At 48.7% G+C, this 14,633-nt stretch overlaps 1 protein-coding gene across 1 annotated transcript in view; it reads left to right on the top strand.

Annotated features, from left to right (window-relative positions):
- Window positions 1–14,170, top strand: part of LOC144946654 (RNA-binding Raly-like protein) — a 67,954-nt gene extending 53,784 nt beyond the window's left edge. Inside the window, exons 6-8 of the mRNA XM_078875718.1 lie at window positions 10,590–10,768; window positions 11,292–11,345; window positions 12,786–14,170. Coding sequence (XP_078731844.1) covers window positions 10,590–10,768; window positions 11,292–11,330 — 218 coding nt within the window. The 3' untranslated portion in view covers window positions 11,331–11,345; window positions 12,786–14,170. The remainder of the gene's footprint in view (window positions 1–10,589; window positions 10,769–11,291; window positions 11,346–12,785) is intronic.
- The last annotated feature ends 463 nt before the right edge of the window (window positions 14,171–14,633 follow it).

Below are 14,633 nucleotides of genomic sequence, written 5' to 3'. Positions count from 1 at the left end.
AATATAGTATTGTCATCAGCGTGACATACGTATACCAAGTTTGCAGTCGATACGACATTGGGAAGTGGGTTAAAATTGAGTTACAAGAATTGAGGATACAACAGACAGAGTGAGTTAAATAAAAGCGTGTAAAAAAAACGACGTTTCGAATTCACCACGGGTAATCGGTTCTCGTGTTCGCCGTGCGTGCATCGGATTGCGATTGCGAGGATTGGATTTGATCCTCGATGAAAATGGGATGCTGATGTTATGTTGATGCGCACCCCCCACCTCCCCCATTTACGGATGAATCCGAAAATCTGGCCTCGTTACGGAATGTATGATTGTCCCAGAAATATTGACATCACAAAGCGACGTGTGTCACAAAGGCATATTACGTGAGCAGGATGGAAGTGATTCGAAGCAGATGTGAAATTGGCATCCCTACATCATGTTTAGTTTTTGTTTTATCTCCGTAAATATAAAGCGTAATCGTTCATACACAGACGAGCGCGAAGGTGGCGGCCAGGAGGCGAGTCAATTGCCCAAGTTTTACGGTCCTCTCCACATTAAGATGTTTTCAGCCAATCACACACGTGGGAGAAAACCGGAGCAGCCCCGAGAAAACCAACGCATGTGAGGGTGGAAACACGCGATCCCAATGGAGAAGGAACTTGATGATATTAGTCCTCACTTCACCGCACGTACCGCCTTCTCCTGGCGAGCCAGAGTACGGTTTCCTCCTCGGTGCCCGACGGGAATGGAGTTTCGCAACGTTTTGTGCGACCCACCAACTCCTCGTCCTCCACAGCGCTGGATTTACAGGCGTGCGTAGCCGCCACCACCGCCACCCGGCTGCACTGACGAGCATTGGTGAGAGTATGGAGAAACAATTGGAGCCACACAGCGTTGAGAGACCTTCATCCGACGGTGGATTATCAAATACAAATGTGATGGCGACTTGGACGCAATTGTCTTGAGATGGTTTCTTTAGTGCTCACACTCGAACAGGCGGAGACCCCCACTGCAACATCCCCGAGTCTCCCACGCAACTCTCCCTTATACACGGTCCGAGGCCACGCCCCTATTCCCGAACCTTCTCGCTGGTTCTAGACCGCTCGCTCCACCGGCAGACTCCACCGTCCTCTTCCGTCACCTGGTCACGCTCCAATTCACGATCATTCCCGTAGCCACCAGTCCACTCGCACTGCAGGCTGACTCCCCTGTCATTACTTCCCGTGGCCACTAGTCCACTCGCACTGCAGGCTGACTCCCCTGTCATTACCTCCCGTGGTCACTAGTCCACTCGCACTGCAGGCTGACTCCCCTGTCATTACCTCCCGTGGCCACTAGTCCACTCGCACTGCAGGCTGACTCCCCTGTCATCACCTCCCGTGGCCACTAGTCCATTCGCACAGTAGGTTGACTCAACTGTCATTACACATATATTATATATATTTTTTATTCATATCTTATTTTGAGCTACACAATTTAAGGAGCAGCGAAATCAGTGGAAGTCCACGTCCAGCAGCGTATTAATCATGGCACATGATGAGGATACATTAAAAGTGCCCATAGAAATCGTAATCATCTTTTTTTCTTTTTGTTTAAAGGAGACTTGGGATTTAAGCCGGTGTACGCACGTGAAAGAAAAAGCTTTCAATCTTCGTCTCTCTCCGTTGGATAGAATTACGACACGACGTCGTCGCCTTTTTTTATGCTCAGCAACTCCAGGAGACGAAACGAAAAGAGTTCGCTCGCAAACAAGAACATTCATTGTGAAAGCATATTTAAATTGAAAGGCCTCCTGGTGGTTTTGTGTTCTTTTGAAGGTGGCGTGCGCGTGCGTGCGTGCGTGCATGTGCGCGTGTGTTTTTTGTTAACCGCTATCGTAGAGGCTAGCGAGGGGAGCGGTTGCGGTTATTGATGCTGCTCACGGCCAACACCAGTGACGATTATCTGAACCGGTCCTGGGCCTCCCCTAGGTCGACTCAGCCTCAAATGAGTACCTGGTGCGGTGTGTAGTAAACATCGCCACGAGGGAGACAAAGGCGGCCGGGCGTTGGTGCTGGCCACTCGCCCCCTCGTGTGCCGTCCAGGCCTTCGTAGGCGCTGCTCGCTAACAGCACTTTGCCCCCAAACAGTCTGTCACAGGCTATACGGGTATCTTTGTCTTTGTTTGTTTTTTACCATTTCTCAGTTCATTGCGAGAGGTTCAAGCGACCCCTTTAAATTTCCTGTCAATCTTTTACGGGGGAAACACGAGGCCCTCGGGCGACGCTGATTAAACGGCTGTCATTTCATCGATTTCATTTCTTAATGATGATTTTTTTTTCATTTTTGACCCCCCCCCCCCCCACCACCGTTTGAAAAATGGACACGGCCGGCTTGCCCGTTTGGTCATTTTTCTTTCGCCCCAACAACAACAACAACAACGCGCCCGGCTCTCTCTCTCCCGCACGATTGCCTGCCCTCCCCATAGTCCATAGCCACACCTGAAGGGGGGAAAAAATTCATTTTTTTTTTACCGTAAACGATTAGGATCGTATGACTGTGGACAGAAATTGCTATGTTTATTCCCACCAATGACCTCTGTGGCATTTTGTGCTGAAATCAATAGGAGCCAAATTTGTTTAAAAAATATGTATGCATTGGTGTGTTCTGCCGGAGTGGCCTGCCCTTGTTGATTTACCTTGGCGTAGCTTGTTGTTGTTGTAATACTGACTATAGATACGCAGAGGCACGGACCTCTGTCAGCCTCCTGCATGCGCAAGAGGCATGTGCCGCAGTGTGAGATTGTAACGTCAATTCTGGAATTCCGGAATTAATAAATACAATTTAAAAAGAAACAAAAATTAACAAGTGAAGGGACTGCCATTGGCAGTGGGCTGCAAGCACGAATTAGAAAAAAAATCAACTCGCCACATTCCTCGCGAATACCACCGCTGCGCAGGCAAACATAAAATAGGCCGACGTTTCAGGCATTGACCCATCATCAGTGTCCATTGTCTAAAAGAGAGTACTAATGTGCAAAAGGCCCATTTCCCAAACCATCTAATATATATAACACGAGAGCGTCAATGACCTCGGATATAGTGCGGCTGCGAAAGAGGCTCTCCATCCAAACATACGACAGATATAAATCGAGATATAGCGAGTTATTGTTATTCTTGGTTCTTTCGGTAAAGTCACGTAGAAGGGAAATAATAAAATAATACAAATATAAAACAATAAAAATTCTCACGACGTTTCGACTGCAACACAAGCAATCATCATCAGGTGTGAAATCCACAGCAAGAATTTTTTTTTAAAGTGGCGGTTTTTCCCTTCTACGTGGCATTACCGAACGATCCAATAATATTAATCCCTGCAGTCACGAAAGCTTTAAATCAAAATTTTAGTTATTGTTGTTTGTCAATAATGCTTCTATACTCCTTGGATAGATAAATGCAATTGCTCGTTCGTAACAAATGTGAAAACATTCTAATTCAATGTATGAATATGAATTACAAATTTGAAATTCTAAACACCCCGCAAAGAGATGTATTTTCTATTATTCGAAGAAAGCAGAAGAGAAGATGAAAGAGGGAGAACTGAGAGAGAGAGAGGGGAGAGTGGAATAAAAATGCCCATACGTTTCGTCCAAACGAACACAATATCGTCAGGAAATTGGATTTCTAATGCGCCATTCTCAGACACACACACACGAACGCGCTCAGTTTGCGTCGGGGTGTAACGATCAGCGCAGACAAACGCGCTTTGTCCGGCCTGAAGCAAATAATCCCCCCATGCCCACCCCTCGGCATGATGATGTTATCAACAAAGCATGGCGTTGTGGGTAGAAAACTGGTATTGTGTGAAAACCCCACCCGTTCGTGCTTCGTTGTGCCACAGCGTCAAGGTTTTTGTTGACTTTTCTAACAATTAGTTTTTTCCCCTTTTGGCGTCATCTGGTCCAACCCATGTGAGACTAGGCTCTAAGGAATACTGTCTCGGGTGTGGACTAATCAACTTCAAGGACAGTGCATACATTATCAGAGTTGTGTTTTTCGTTTGCATTATGACTGCAGGTATTGTGGTCTATGCAAACATGACTCCTTGTAAAAAAAGGTGTCAGTTTTGTTGCCAGATAGAAGGGTAAAAAAAATAATTATCAATTCGTTTTTAATTATTTTAGCAGGTAAAGCCCCACTGAACAGCTCTTTGTTCAGGATCGTCCTGGCCATCGCACACGATCGCCCGACGAGAGGCGGCTGATGATCGTGTGGAAATTCACAGCGGCCGAATACTCCGAACGCACGTTTCATTGCGATCCCGAATCGGTGTCGCGGAAAGTACGACATCGTTGATTCATTGACGAGTGCGCATAGCACACCGCCGGTGTGCCGCGTCGCATTTGTCGTGGTTGAGCCGTTTGCGCTGTCGCTGCAGGGGCCCGGCACTTCGAGCGATGCGATCTCCTCGAGTGAGAGGAGATGGAGAGAGAGAGAGAGAGAAATGGCAGAGAGACCGACTGACTCGCAGTTGGAGAGTTCGCGCTTGGAATACTTCGGGTCGGCGGAGGTGGGGGTGGGGGTACATTTTCACCGCAGTTGACGTTATGAATAGGTTGACATCAGCGGATACATTGAATTGCAGATTATGCCTCGAAAGGTCAAAATTATGTACGGTCCTAACGGGCCGTTGCGCAGGTTGTCGCAGGTGTGCTCCACAGCTGTCTGCCATTCGATTTCGGGCAGTGAGCGCGTGTTGCTAATCCGATTGGCGCCCGACGTTTTTCGCCCTGGTGCTTTTGAAGGAAGAAGTTCCCGGCGCAGTGGTTTTTTTTCCACAGCTGTACGGAATGCGAACGACTCCTTGCTTCCAATGATAGACAAAGATAAAGATGCCCCGTGTAGCCTCAACAGACTCTTGGGGCAAGTGCTGTTAGCGAGTAGCACGTATGAGGGCCAGCGTAGCACACGATGGAGGGGTGGGTGGGCAACACCACACTCGACCGCCTTTGTCTCCCCAGTGGCGATGTTTACACATTGCACCAGGTACCCATTTGAGGCCGCGTCAACCTAGGAGAGGCCCACAACCGGCTCAGATATGAGTCAACCGCGACACCACTGCTTCACAATGATAGACACACACGCACAAGCTCGGTATGCCATGCAAGTCAGCAATGAACCTTTGATATATGTGTATACCGTATATCAATACACACACGTGTGTGTGTGTGTGGCATGATCGAATTCCCGGTTCTCATAAGCTCCCATGAAATATAATAAAACGGTGAGCCATTAGGCACAAAGCACCATGCAGCCCCAGTCTAATAACATTTTTTTTTCTATAATCGAGGCACAAAGGAATTTCCCAAGCAGCCCCGGAGTAATGAGGCAAGGAATAACATTCTCCAGAGCCGTGCCGGTCATTACCGCTGCCCCATGCGTGGTTCGCTGTGCATTTTGGGTCGTAAAATGTGGGCAAAGGTGGAGCCCTGCAGTGGCCCGATTGCATTCCATGCTGGCAGAAGGATCTTCACTCGGACGAGCTCTAGAAAGGCCCCCACCTTCCAGAGGAGTTACTTGGGTCGCCTCTCCCACGATGGCGAGACGCCTTAGAAGTAACGGGAGTATACACCCACATTGAACTCCACTGCACGTGACCTGCTGATGGATTTGGGTGGACGGAGGTGGCTGAGCGGATTTAAGAAATTGCCACGCCGTGAGATCAAATCAAATAATCTTTCGAGTAAATCGGTCATTTCTGAGTGACTTATAATATTTGGCAAAATATGGACCGTACTGTTTTTCGTCCACTATGCAACAGACGGAGTTTAGCTTCGGTTGGCCAGCTTTTCTTCCCCTTCAGTTCCGACGACGTACGTGCATATCGTCAAATCGAAACCGGAAGAAAAACGAAAATAAAGTCACTTTATCGGTACCGAGGCTCCCACAAGGCCAAGCGGGGAGGGGCGTGTGGCCCATATTGTTGCCAGCTATCATAGAGTTGCGGTCGTGTCACTGTGGCTCTATGCGGTGAGTAGCAACGTCTTTAAAAACAACGGCGTTACTACGCCTCCTCTAAAAAAATTGAATCAACGCCGAGCCGCTTGCGAGTTCCCGAGATTCAGAGGTTAACGGGACCCGCACCCCGCAACTTGCATTTGCCTCTGAACGGGAAAGGGTTAACCAGGGTCGGTCGCCGGCTCGAACTGCATCACGCTTGCAATGGCACAGGGCAAGCGCGCTGGTCTTTGGGCCGTGTCACCGTCCCATGAACGTCGCTGGAACACACTGGGGCCAGCAGGGCCCGTGGGCCGAAGGACAGTAAATTACATTTTATTTTGTTTTGGCAGCAAAACAGACATCCACGTATTTTATTTCTTATTTATCACGTCGGTTTGAGATGCCGAATAGCGCAGTGTCTCTTTTTCGGTGTTTATTATTTCAGTTATTTTCTTCTCTTCACCGTTTTTTTTTAAATATATATTTCGTTATTTGATGTAACTTTTTTTCTCCCCCCACAATTGTGTTTACTCGCGAGAGCTGCTGATATTGCCGCCTTCATTTCTCACCGTTGCGACGAAAACAAATTGACGGCCGAAAGACGCAATTTTCACTGCGGCGACAAAAACACTTCTCACGCGTAAATCCACATTACCCCGGCGATTCTTAGAAACAAAACAAAAAAATAGGGTGCTTCGTAGCCACTGAAATCACATTTTAATTACATTTGTTGTTGTTTAAAGTGCCAATTTTGAAACTTTGCAGCGAAAGTCGGCGAGCGTGTGACCCTTGCAGGAGACATCCTTGGATGCTGACGCTCGTTTTGTTCGGTGGTGCCAATAGATTATTCATTTCTGTGGCCGATTTAAAATATTACATCGTGTCAATTTATCCCTTTGCCCGTCCGAGGACCCTTCACTGGTATAACAAAAAAAAACTGCTAAATTAAAACTGCTAAATTCACGATGAGACGAACCACGGTACTTTAACAACACCAGTGCCCAGGTCTGTTTCGCGTTTGCAGTCGAGAGCTGCCCGATTCGATTCGTTTTAAGTTATTGACATTTCATTGATTATCCTTTTGATTCACCAGTGAATCATCAGATAATTATAATTGTTCAATCTTGAAGCTTTCGTGACTGCAGGAATCCATACTCTTCGGTTATAAATCACGACGTTTCGATCGCAACACAAGCGGTCGTCCTCAGGCGGAACAAAAATTGTTGTTATGATTTCAACTTGGAACGTGCGCAGTGTCCATTCGCTCGCTCTAGAACAGAGGGAATCATTCGGAGGCGTGAGGAACCACAGACGGGCTGGATGGCAGCCAGGCGTTTTGAATCGACGCCAAAAAATGCCCAAACTCAGCAGTCCTCCATATATTAAGGCGTTATCGGCCGTGTGAGTGGAACCCGGAAAACCCGGCAAAAAAACCAAGCATGCGGTGAGCAAACACTCGATACCGCACGGACAGAACGGGTCGAGTCAAACGTTTTTTGCGGCACTGACTTCTCCCACTCGACGCCCACAATGCATTGTCACAGGGCGCCTCACAGATGGACACATTAAAAGCGCAGTTAACGTTACGATCAATACGCCCGTCGCGTGCGACGGCGTCGTCGCTGGCAGATTGGGCGCGCGTCCTGCAAGGCCGAACCTTTTAGCGCTGGTTTTTTGTTGTTGTTGATCAGCCGTGTTTTGGGCAAGCCTTTTGATGAGTGTGGCCCGGTCTTAAATGGGGCGACGGAACTTTCACGCTCAAATTGCACTCATTTTGGATCGTATTTTTAAAAAACGTCCTCACGGCGCTAAAGCGTTCGCGCTTATTCAACCCTCAGCCGCAAAGCGTAATGAGAACTAAATTAAGATTGAGAACAACTCGTCTGTAATGTGAAGGGAATCATTTTGCATGGTTACCTGTTGTTTTATTATTATTATTTGTTTCCTGCTGATACAGCAGCTCCTCTCGATTGCCAAACTGCTCAACACGAAGAAAAGTAAATCCAAGCCTTTTTTGGGTCGGCAATTTAATCTTCCGTGCAAAAAGTGGGTTAGCCTTCAGCTGCGATGCAGTCTGCTTAATGGCCTAGTCAATTAAGCATCTGAAATTATTTAAATTACACGGTCGTGTAGCTGTTTTTATGTTTGCTATTCTCACAGTTTTTTTTCCTCCACTTTCGCCCCAGTTGTGCTTCGGAATCATTTTAATGAGACAAATCATCCACTCAGAACCCCAAGGTCAAGCACAAATGTATTTATATATATACATCCTGTTATATTATCCTGAATTTGTTCAACTGGCATTGTGTCTTGAGACAAAGCAATCATTTGGCACGCTAGCAGAGTAGTGGATAAGCCCTTGTTTATAAATTCGGCCCGTGGAAAATTTTAAATATCACACAGGAAGCCATACATCTGTTGTTTTTGTTTTTCGAAAGGCAGCTTGACATGTCACCACATATTCACGCCGGAGGTGGCTGTACTTCTCCCACACTTGGCAAACTGAGATTCGTAAATGTTCGCAGGTGGCATTTCGCCAAATCAAGTGGCGGATCAAATTGAATGTGGCCAGAGTGGTCATCGGTGACCAGGAGCTGGACTTGTAGTTGACGGGCGGTAACGTATCGTCGACCGTCTAAGTGCTAAGGGGCCGTCCATAAATGACGTCACGCACCTAGGGGGGGGGGGGGTCAGACATTTGTGACGATGTGTGATGGAGGGGGGGGGTTGAGAAATGTGACGTCACATCAAAATGCGCAACTTAAAATAAATATAAACAACACGTTCTACTTAATTAAATAGACTTTTTAATGTTTCCTCCTACAACATCAGAGTGCAGCGCCACATTAAATACGCCCTACAATGACAATAGTTTAAAGCGATTTGAAACATGTTTTAATTTACTTTGTGGGGGGGGGGGGGGGCAGAGCTTTGTGACGTCATGTTTGAAGGGGAGGGGGGTCTGACTTTTTGTGACGCCGTGTGACGAAGGGGGGAGGTTCGTCAAAAATCATCCGAAACCGCGTGACGTCATTTATGGACGGCCCATAAGCAGGTGGTCATTCCAGTCCCCCCCACCCGCATCCCCGCCCCCCACACTGCACACACACCAACTCACACCGAAACTAGCAACAACAATTAAAAACATCTTCTTGGTTCTTTCGGTAAAGTCACGTAGAAGATACATAATACAATAATAAAAATAATAAAATAATATCATAATATAATAAAATATTTTATTATGTTTTATTTTTATTATTTTATTATTTCTCTTCTACGTGACTTTACCGAAAGAACCAATAATATGAATCCCTGCAGTCACGAAAGCTTTAAATCGAAAATTAAAAACATTTTCTCGCAAAACACTTTGCCAGAGCAACTCGCCACAAATCCTCCGACTCTCTGGGATGTGACGCGGACATCGTTGTGCAGATTCAGAAGCGAGTCCGGGTTTGTGTGTTGAGGCTCCCGGATCAGTTTCGTTGTTTTTTTTCCCGTCTGTGCGATTCTCGGAGAATTGTCTCGTGTGTTACGGCACCGCGTGTTGAACTTCTGTCGCACCGTACCTCGCCAACCGCGCTCATCGGAGGTGCTAGCTCAGAAGGCGACGCGGTGGCCACAGATCGAATCCCATCCTCGGCTTTCGTCGGTAGCGCGTTGACATGTGAACAGGTCCTGGGGCAACGCAACCCGTTCAGCAACCCGCGTCGACCCAGCGTGGCGAAGTAGGCTCAACAGAATCTCCACGTGCAGCGCATTTGATACAAGGGTTGTAGAAGGTCTCTTTCGCGACGTACAGCGAGATTGTGTTTCGTAACTTTCCGCTGTCGAGTGTTTCGGCAACACTGCTGCCCGCTCACCTCGTTCACGATCCCCGTGCGCGCGGGCAGATGAGCGGTGGTGCAGCGGTTAGCGCGCTGCGTTGCGAACCCGGCGGCCCGAGTTCGATTACCCGCTCACGGCCAACACCAGTGACGATTATCTGAACCGGTCCTGGGCGTCCAACAGGGTCGACTCGGCCTCAAATAAGAACCTGGCGCGGTGTGATGGGGAGCGGTAGTGTAGCGGTTAGCGCGCTGCGCTATGAACCTGGCGACCCGGGTTCGATTCCCGCTCACGGCCAACACCAGTGACGATTATCTGAACCGGTCCTGGGCCTCCCCTAGGTCGACTCAGCCTTAAATGAGTACCTGGTGCGGTGTGTAAACATCGCCACTGGGGAGACAAAGTCGGTCGGGCGTGGTGCTGGCCACCCACCCCCTCGTGTACCGTTCCGGCCTTCATAGGTGCTCGCTAACAGCACTTGCCCCTACAGTCTATTAAGGCTATACGGGGGATCTTTGTTATCTTTGTACGTGCGCGTATGTGGGTGCGCGTTTGTGTGCGTGTGTATGTGCGCGTGTGAGTGCGTGCGTGTGTGTGTGTGCGCGTGTGTGTGTGCGCGTGTGTGTGTGTGCACGTGTTGCCGCGTGTGTGTGTGTGCGCGTATGCACATGTCCGTATGTGTGCGTATGTGTGTGTGCGCGTGTGTGTGTGTGCGTGTGTGTGTGCGCGTGTGTGCGTACGTGCGCATGTGCGCGTGTGCATGCGCGTGTGTGCGCGTGTGCGTGCGAGCAGGGCTGTCGTGTAGCTCCTCCTCCGCGGGAGCCGCCTCCGCCGCCGGCACCGCTGGGGCCTCCAAGCTCGCGGACGCGCCGGCGGCAGCGCGCAGCGACGGCGACGCCGCGAACTCGGCGGTCGCGGAGGGAGAGGACCACGGCCTCGCCGAGCCTCGCTCCTCCGGGGAGCAGCGCCTGGTGCGGTGACGCGCGGCTCCTCATTTATGGACGACCCCTATCAAGTCCGTGTTGCGATGCGCTGCCAAAGAATGTTTTTTTTTACAAAAGTTTGCAGCTTCTGCGAGTTAATTGTCAGCGGTAGTTTTTTTCTTTAATTCTTTTTCACGCCAGCGCCTTTACATCGCGCGCCGTTCTGATTTGCGCTCCTTAATTGTTTCCACGACACCGCTGACGATTATCCGAACGTCTCCTGAGCCTCCCCTAGGTCGACTCAGCATTAACCGAGCGCCCGGTGCGTCATGGCAAACGTCGGCGATGGGGGGGGGGGGGCAAAAGTGGCCGGGCGTGGTGCTGCCCAGCCACCGGCCACGTGTACCATAATCAAACCTTCATCGATTGCTCGCTAACGGCACTTTTCCCACCCCACCCCGACCCCCCCAAAACAGGCTGCCGTGGGCGAACCTTTTTCCTTCGTATATTTTGTCCACGCTTGCATTTGCTAATCGTTACCCTATTTTTGTTTTACATCTCCTCCTCGCAGACGAACAGCCACACATGCGACCAGGATGGAATACAGTGACCGCTGCGATTCCGGGTAAACGGATCACGTCCGATTCATTGCATTCGTTAATGAATCACCGCGTATACGTTATAGTTCACTACCCCCCCCCCCCACCCCCGCGCACGCGTGCAATGCATTTGTATGCACAGCTATGAACAGCAGAAGTGGCAGCTGAAGGCAAATGCCACATGGCCTCGTCGTGCCTGCCATGCCAATCAAAGTTTCCAGTTTCCTCCGCTGATCTAATAGGACGCGACTGGTACATTTTTGACACCTGTCGGCGGCGTTTCAACATTAAACGGCCATCGTAGACGGTGTAGGATTATGTGTTAAGGGCCCCGCGCTAAATGCTTGAAAGCTATCAATTCCGGTTCAGTGATTCTGCACTTGCTCTATTGCTATAGCACTATACCGCCTTCAGCTTTTATGAACGACCGGGTGTTTAATGTTAGCGATTTGTTTCATTATCTGGCTGTATAGCAAATGAAAAAATACAATTACTTTACTATGCAAGTAAAAAATGTGTGTTTTAATATTTGTGGGGTTGTTTTTAGCTAGCGCCCCTTTATATAACAAATGCTACAGGCCCCGCACTAGCTTAAGCCGGCACTGCACGTAGTGACATCTTCTACGGAGGCGCGGTGGGTGGCATGGAAAATGAGGGGGGGAGGGGCGCAAGGAAGGGGGCAACCTCTACAGGGAGGGAGGGTCGGCTGATGGTTTGTGTCCAGCGAGTATGTGTCAATTAGACTCGCGCGCACACACACTTGCGTGTGTGTGCACACGTGTGTGTGTGTGTGCGCACGTGTTTGGGGGGGGGTGTAGCGGTTAGCGCGCTGCGTTTCCCCGGTGACCCGAGTTTGATTCCCACTCACGGTCCTGCGCCTCCCCTAGGTCGACTCGGCCTCAAATGAGTACTCGGTGCGGTGTGTAAACACTACCATGCCTGACCGCCTTTGTCTCCCCGGTGGTTGAGTTTACACACCGCACTAGATAGTCATTTGAGTTTTAAAGAAATTAGCTTTTCAATCCAGATTATTTAAAAGTGCATCGCTCCAGTGGCTTCCTAATATCGGAAGGAAGAGCGTTCCAGACGGCCGCGGAAGCGCATCTGAGAGCGCGCGATGCGGCGTCCGTCTTTGTTCGATCGGCAGCCAAAAAAGCCGCTGCTTAAAACGACGGTGCCGTCGTTACATTCCTTAATCAACCTCTTACTCTGCGCTCAAAGGTGTTGTTTGTTTTGGGGGTCGTGCCACGGTCGTTGGGCAACATCGTCCGCAGTTTTCGCTGCGAGAAGCTCTGGCGCAGCCGTACGGCGAGCGCTAAAGCGGCCGGAGCGAACGGCCGCTGTGTCGTCTGCGATCGACAGTAAAAAAAAAGTGTCTCTCCCCGAGGTGAAACGGGAACGCGTTCTGACTGACTGCCGCTCGCTCGCGTGTCCAACTTATTTTTTCTTTTGTACTTCCCTTACAGATCCGCGCCCGAGGTTCACGATTTTCCGGCGCAAGACCTGGGGGGGTTGGGGGGCACGTCGCCAATGGAAAACGTCGATGACTCGGCGCAAAATACCACCACGTGACTAGGCCCCAATAGAAAAAAGCAGACATTGACGTAAAAAAATAAGATGAACTACAGCAGCAACAAGATACACGAATAAAACAAAGATTTTTTTTGAGTCGTAAAAACAATAACTTGATAGAATTACTTTCTTACAGAAGGAGGCACAGTTTTTTTTTATTACATTCTAAATTGTTTTTCTTACGGTTTTGACAACTGTAGTCTCAACATTGTGTGTGTGTGTGATGTCTTTAGAATTGTGTTAACATTTCCACGGGTTATTTTCTTCATTCCAGGCGCCACAAAGCTCTATCCACATCCTTTAGCCTTTTTTTTTTAAGGGAATAATAATTCTTCACCTCCGTACGCAACACTTTTTACACCGGCCGCACCCGAACCACACCAGCACGAGGCAACCAACACATTGAAATGCCAGCCTCACAAAAGAGACATCTGCAATCTGGTTCGGTGGCCAAGCAGGGCCAGGGGCGGGGCTAATGACGTGTGCAAGTGCGTGAGACGTCAGTCAAGTACAACTCAGAATTAATAAAGGTTTTGCTTTCTTTCTTTGGGGGTGGGGTGGGGGGTTAGATCACGTAAATATAAATCCGTGTCGTTAAACCCGCCACCACCCGTGCACACATTTACAACAATTGTAAATGTTTTGGAGTAACAGTCCTCAAGCACGCCTGTGGTGCTGGAGTAGCAAATAATTGGCACGTTTTTGTTTATGTGACAAACCTTACTAATTGGCTGTGTGGTCGGGTGGTGGCGGTTTTAATGACACATGTTATTTTTAAAGTACCTAACCCAAAAAAAAAACACTTTATTATTAATAATATTGCTCGCCAAAGCCCTACTACTACTACGTTTTAAACAACACGGAAAGGCGTCGAGTGCCCGTTCAACGCACGTGTTCTCTGCGGCATGGCTCGGCTTCTGCAGTGGAAAAAAATAATTATGCCTGTGCCAGGCTAGTTTGCCAAAGGGCCCTGGAATGGCTCGGTTGTGCAGTGGAAAAGAACATGCTGGCAGCACCAAACTCACTTGGCAGTGTCCTGGCATGGCTCGGTTGTGCAGTGGAAAAACCATGCTGGCTGCACCAGGCTAGTTTGGCAGGGACCCTGGCATGGCTCGGATATGCAGTGGAAAAATATGGTATTAGTTGGGTTTCATTCATGACTATGTGCGACTTGTGTGTGTGTGTGCTGTATTTGAAACATACCCACCACGTATTTATAACCTTTCATAACGACGATGATATAAACAACTTATAATAAAAACAAACGTGAACAATAAAACACGAGTGATTTTGATTGCGTTTTTATTTGGTATTTTGACACGGGAGTGTGCGTTTCATTAAGTGTGTACTTTTTTTTTGGGGGGGGGGGGGGTGGCAGCAATTTGTGAACACACACAAGTACATCGTCTGAGCTAAAACGATTACATTTCAGTTTTCAGTGTGAGGGCAAAGAGTCGGTGGTGAAGCGGTTAGCCCAAGACGTTTTGAAGCGAGTGACCCGAGTTTGATTCCCGTCCACGGTTACCATCAGTGGGGAAGTGAAATGTGAATCAGAACCATCCCTCGCCCTCCCCCCCCAACTTTTCACCAATCCGCATTGACCAGGCGTGGTGAAGTATGGTCAAATAACCCACATAACAGACATGCCGTGGATAGGCCATTGGATTAATCAAGGGCTGTGCATTTCTCATTTTCATTTGTTTATTTAAGCTCAGATTATTGTAAAAATTACGAACGATGTG

Source organism: Lampetra fluviatilis, chromosome 42 (genome assembly GCF_964198595.1).
Source record: "Lampetra fluviatilis chromosome 42, kcLamFluv1.1, whole genome shotgun sequence".
NCBI lineage: Eukaryota > Metazoa > Chordata > Hyperoartia > Petromyzontiformes > Petromyzontidae > Lampetra > Lampetra fluviatilis.
Note: the sequence above shows the minus strand (reverse complement) of the source record. Positions and strands in the feature narration are given on the sequence as shown.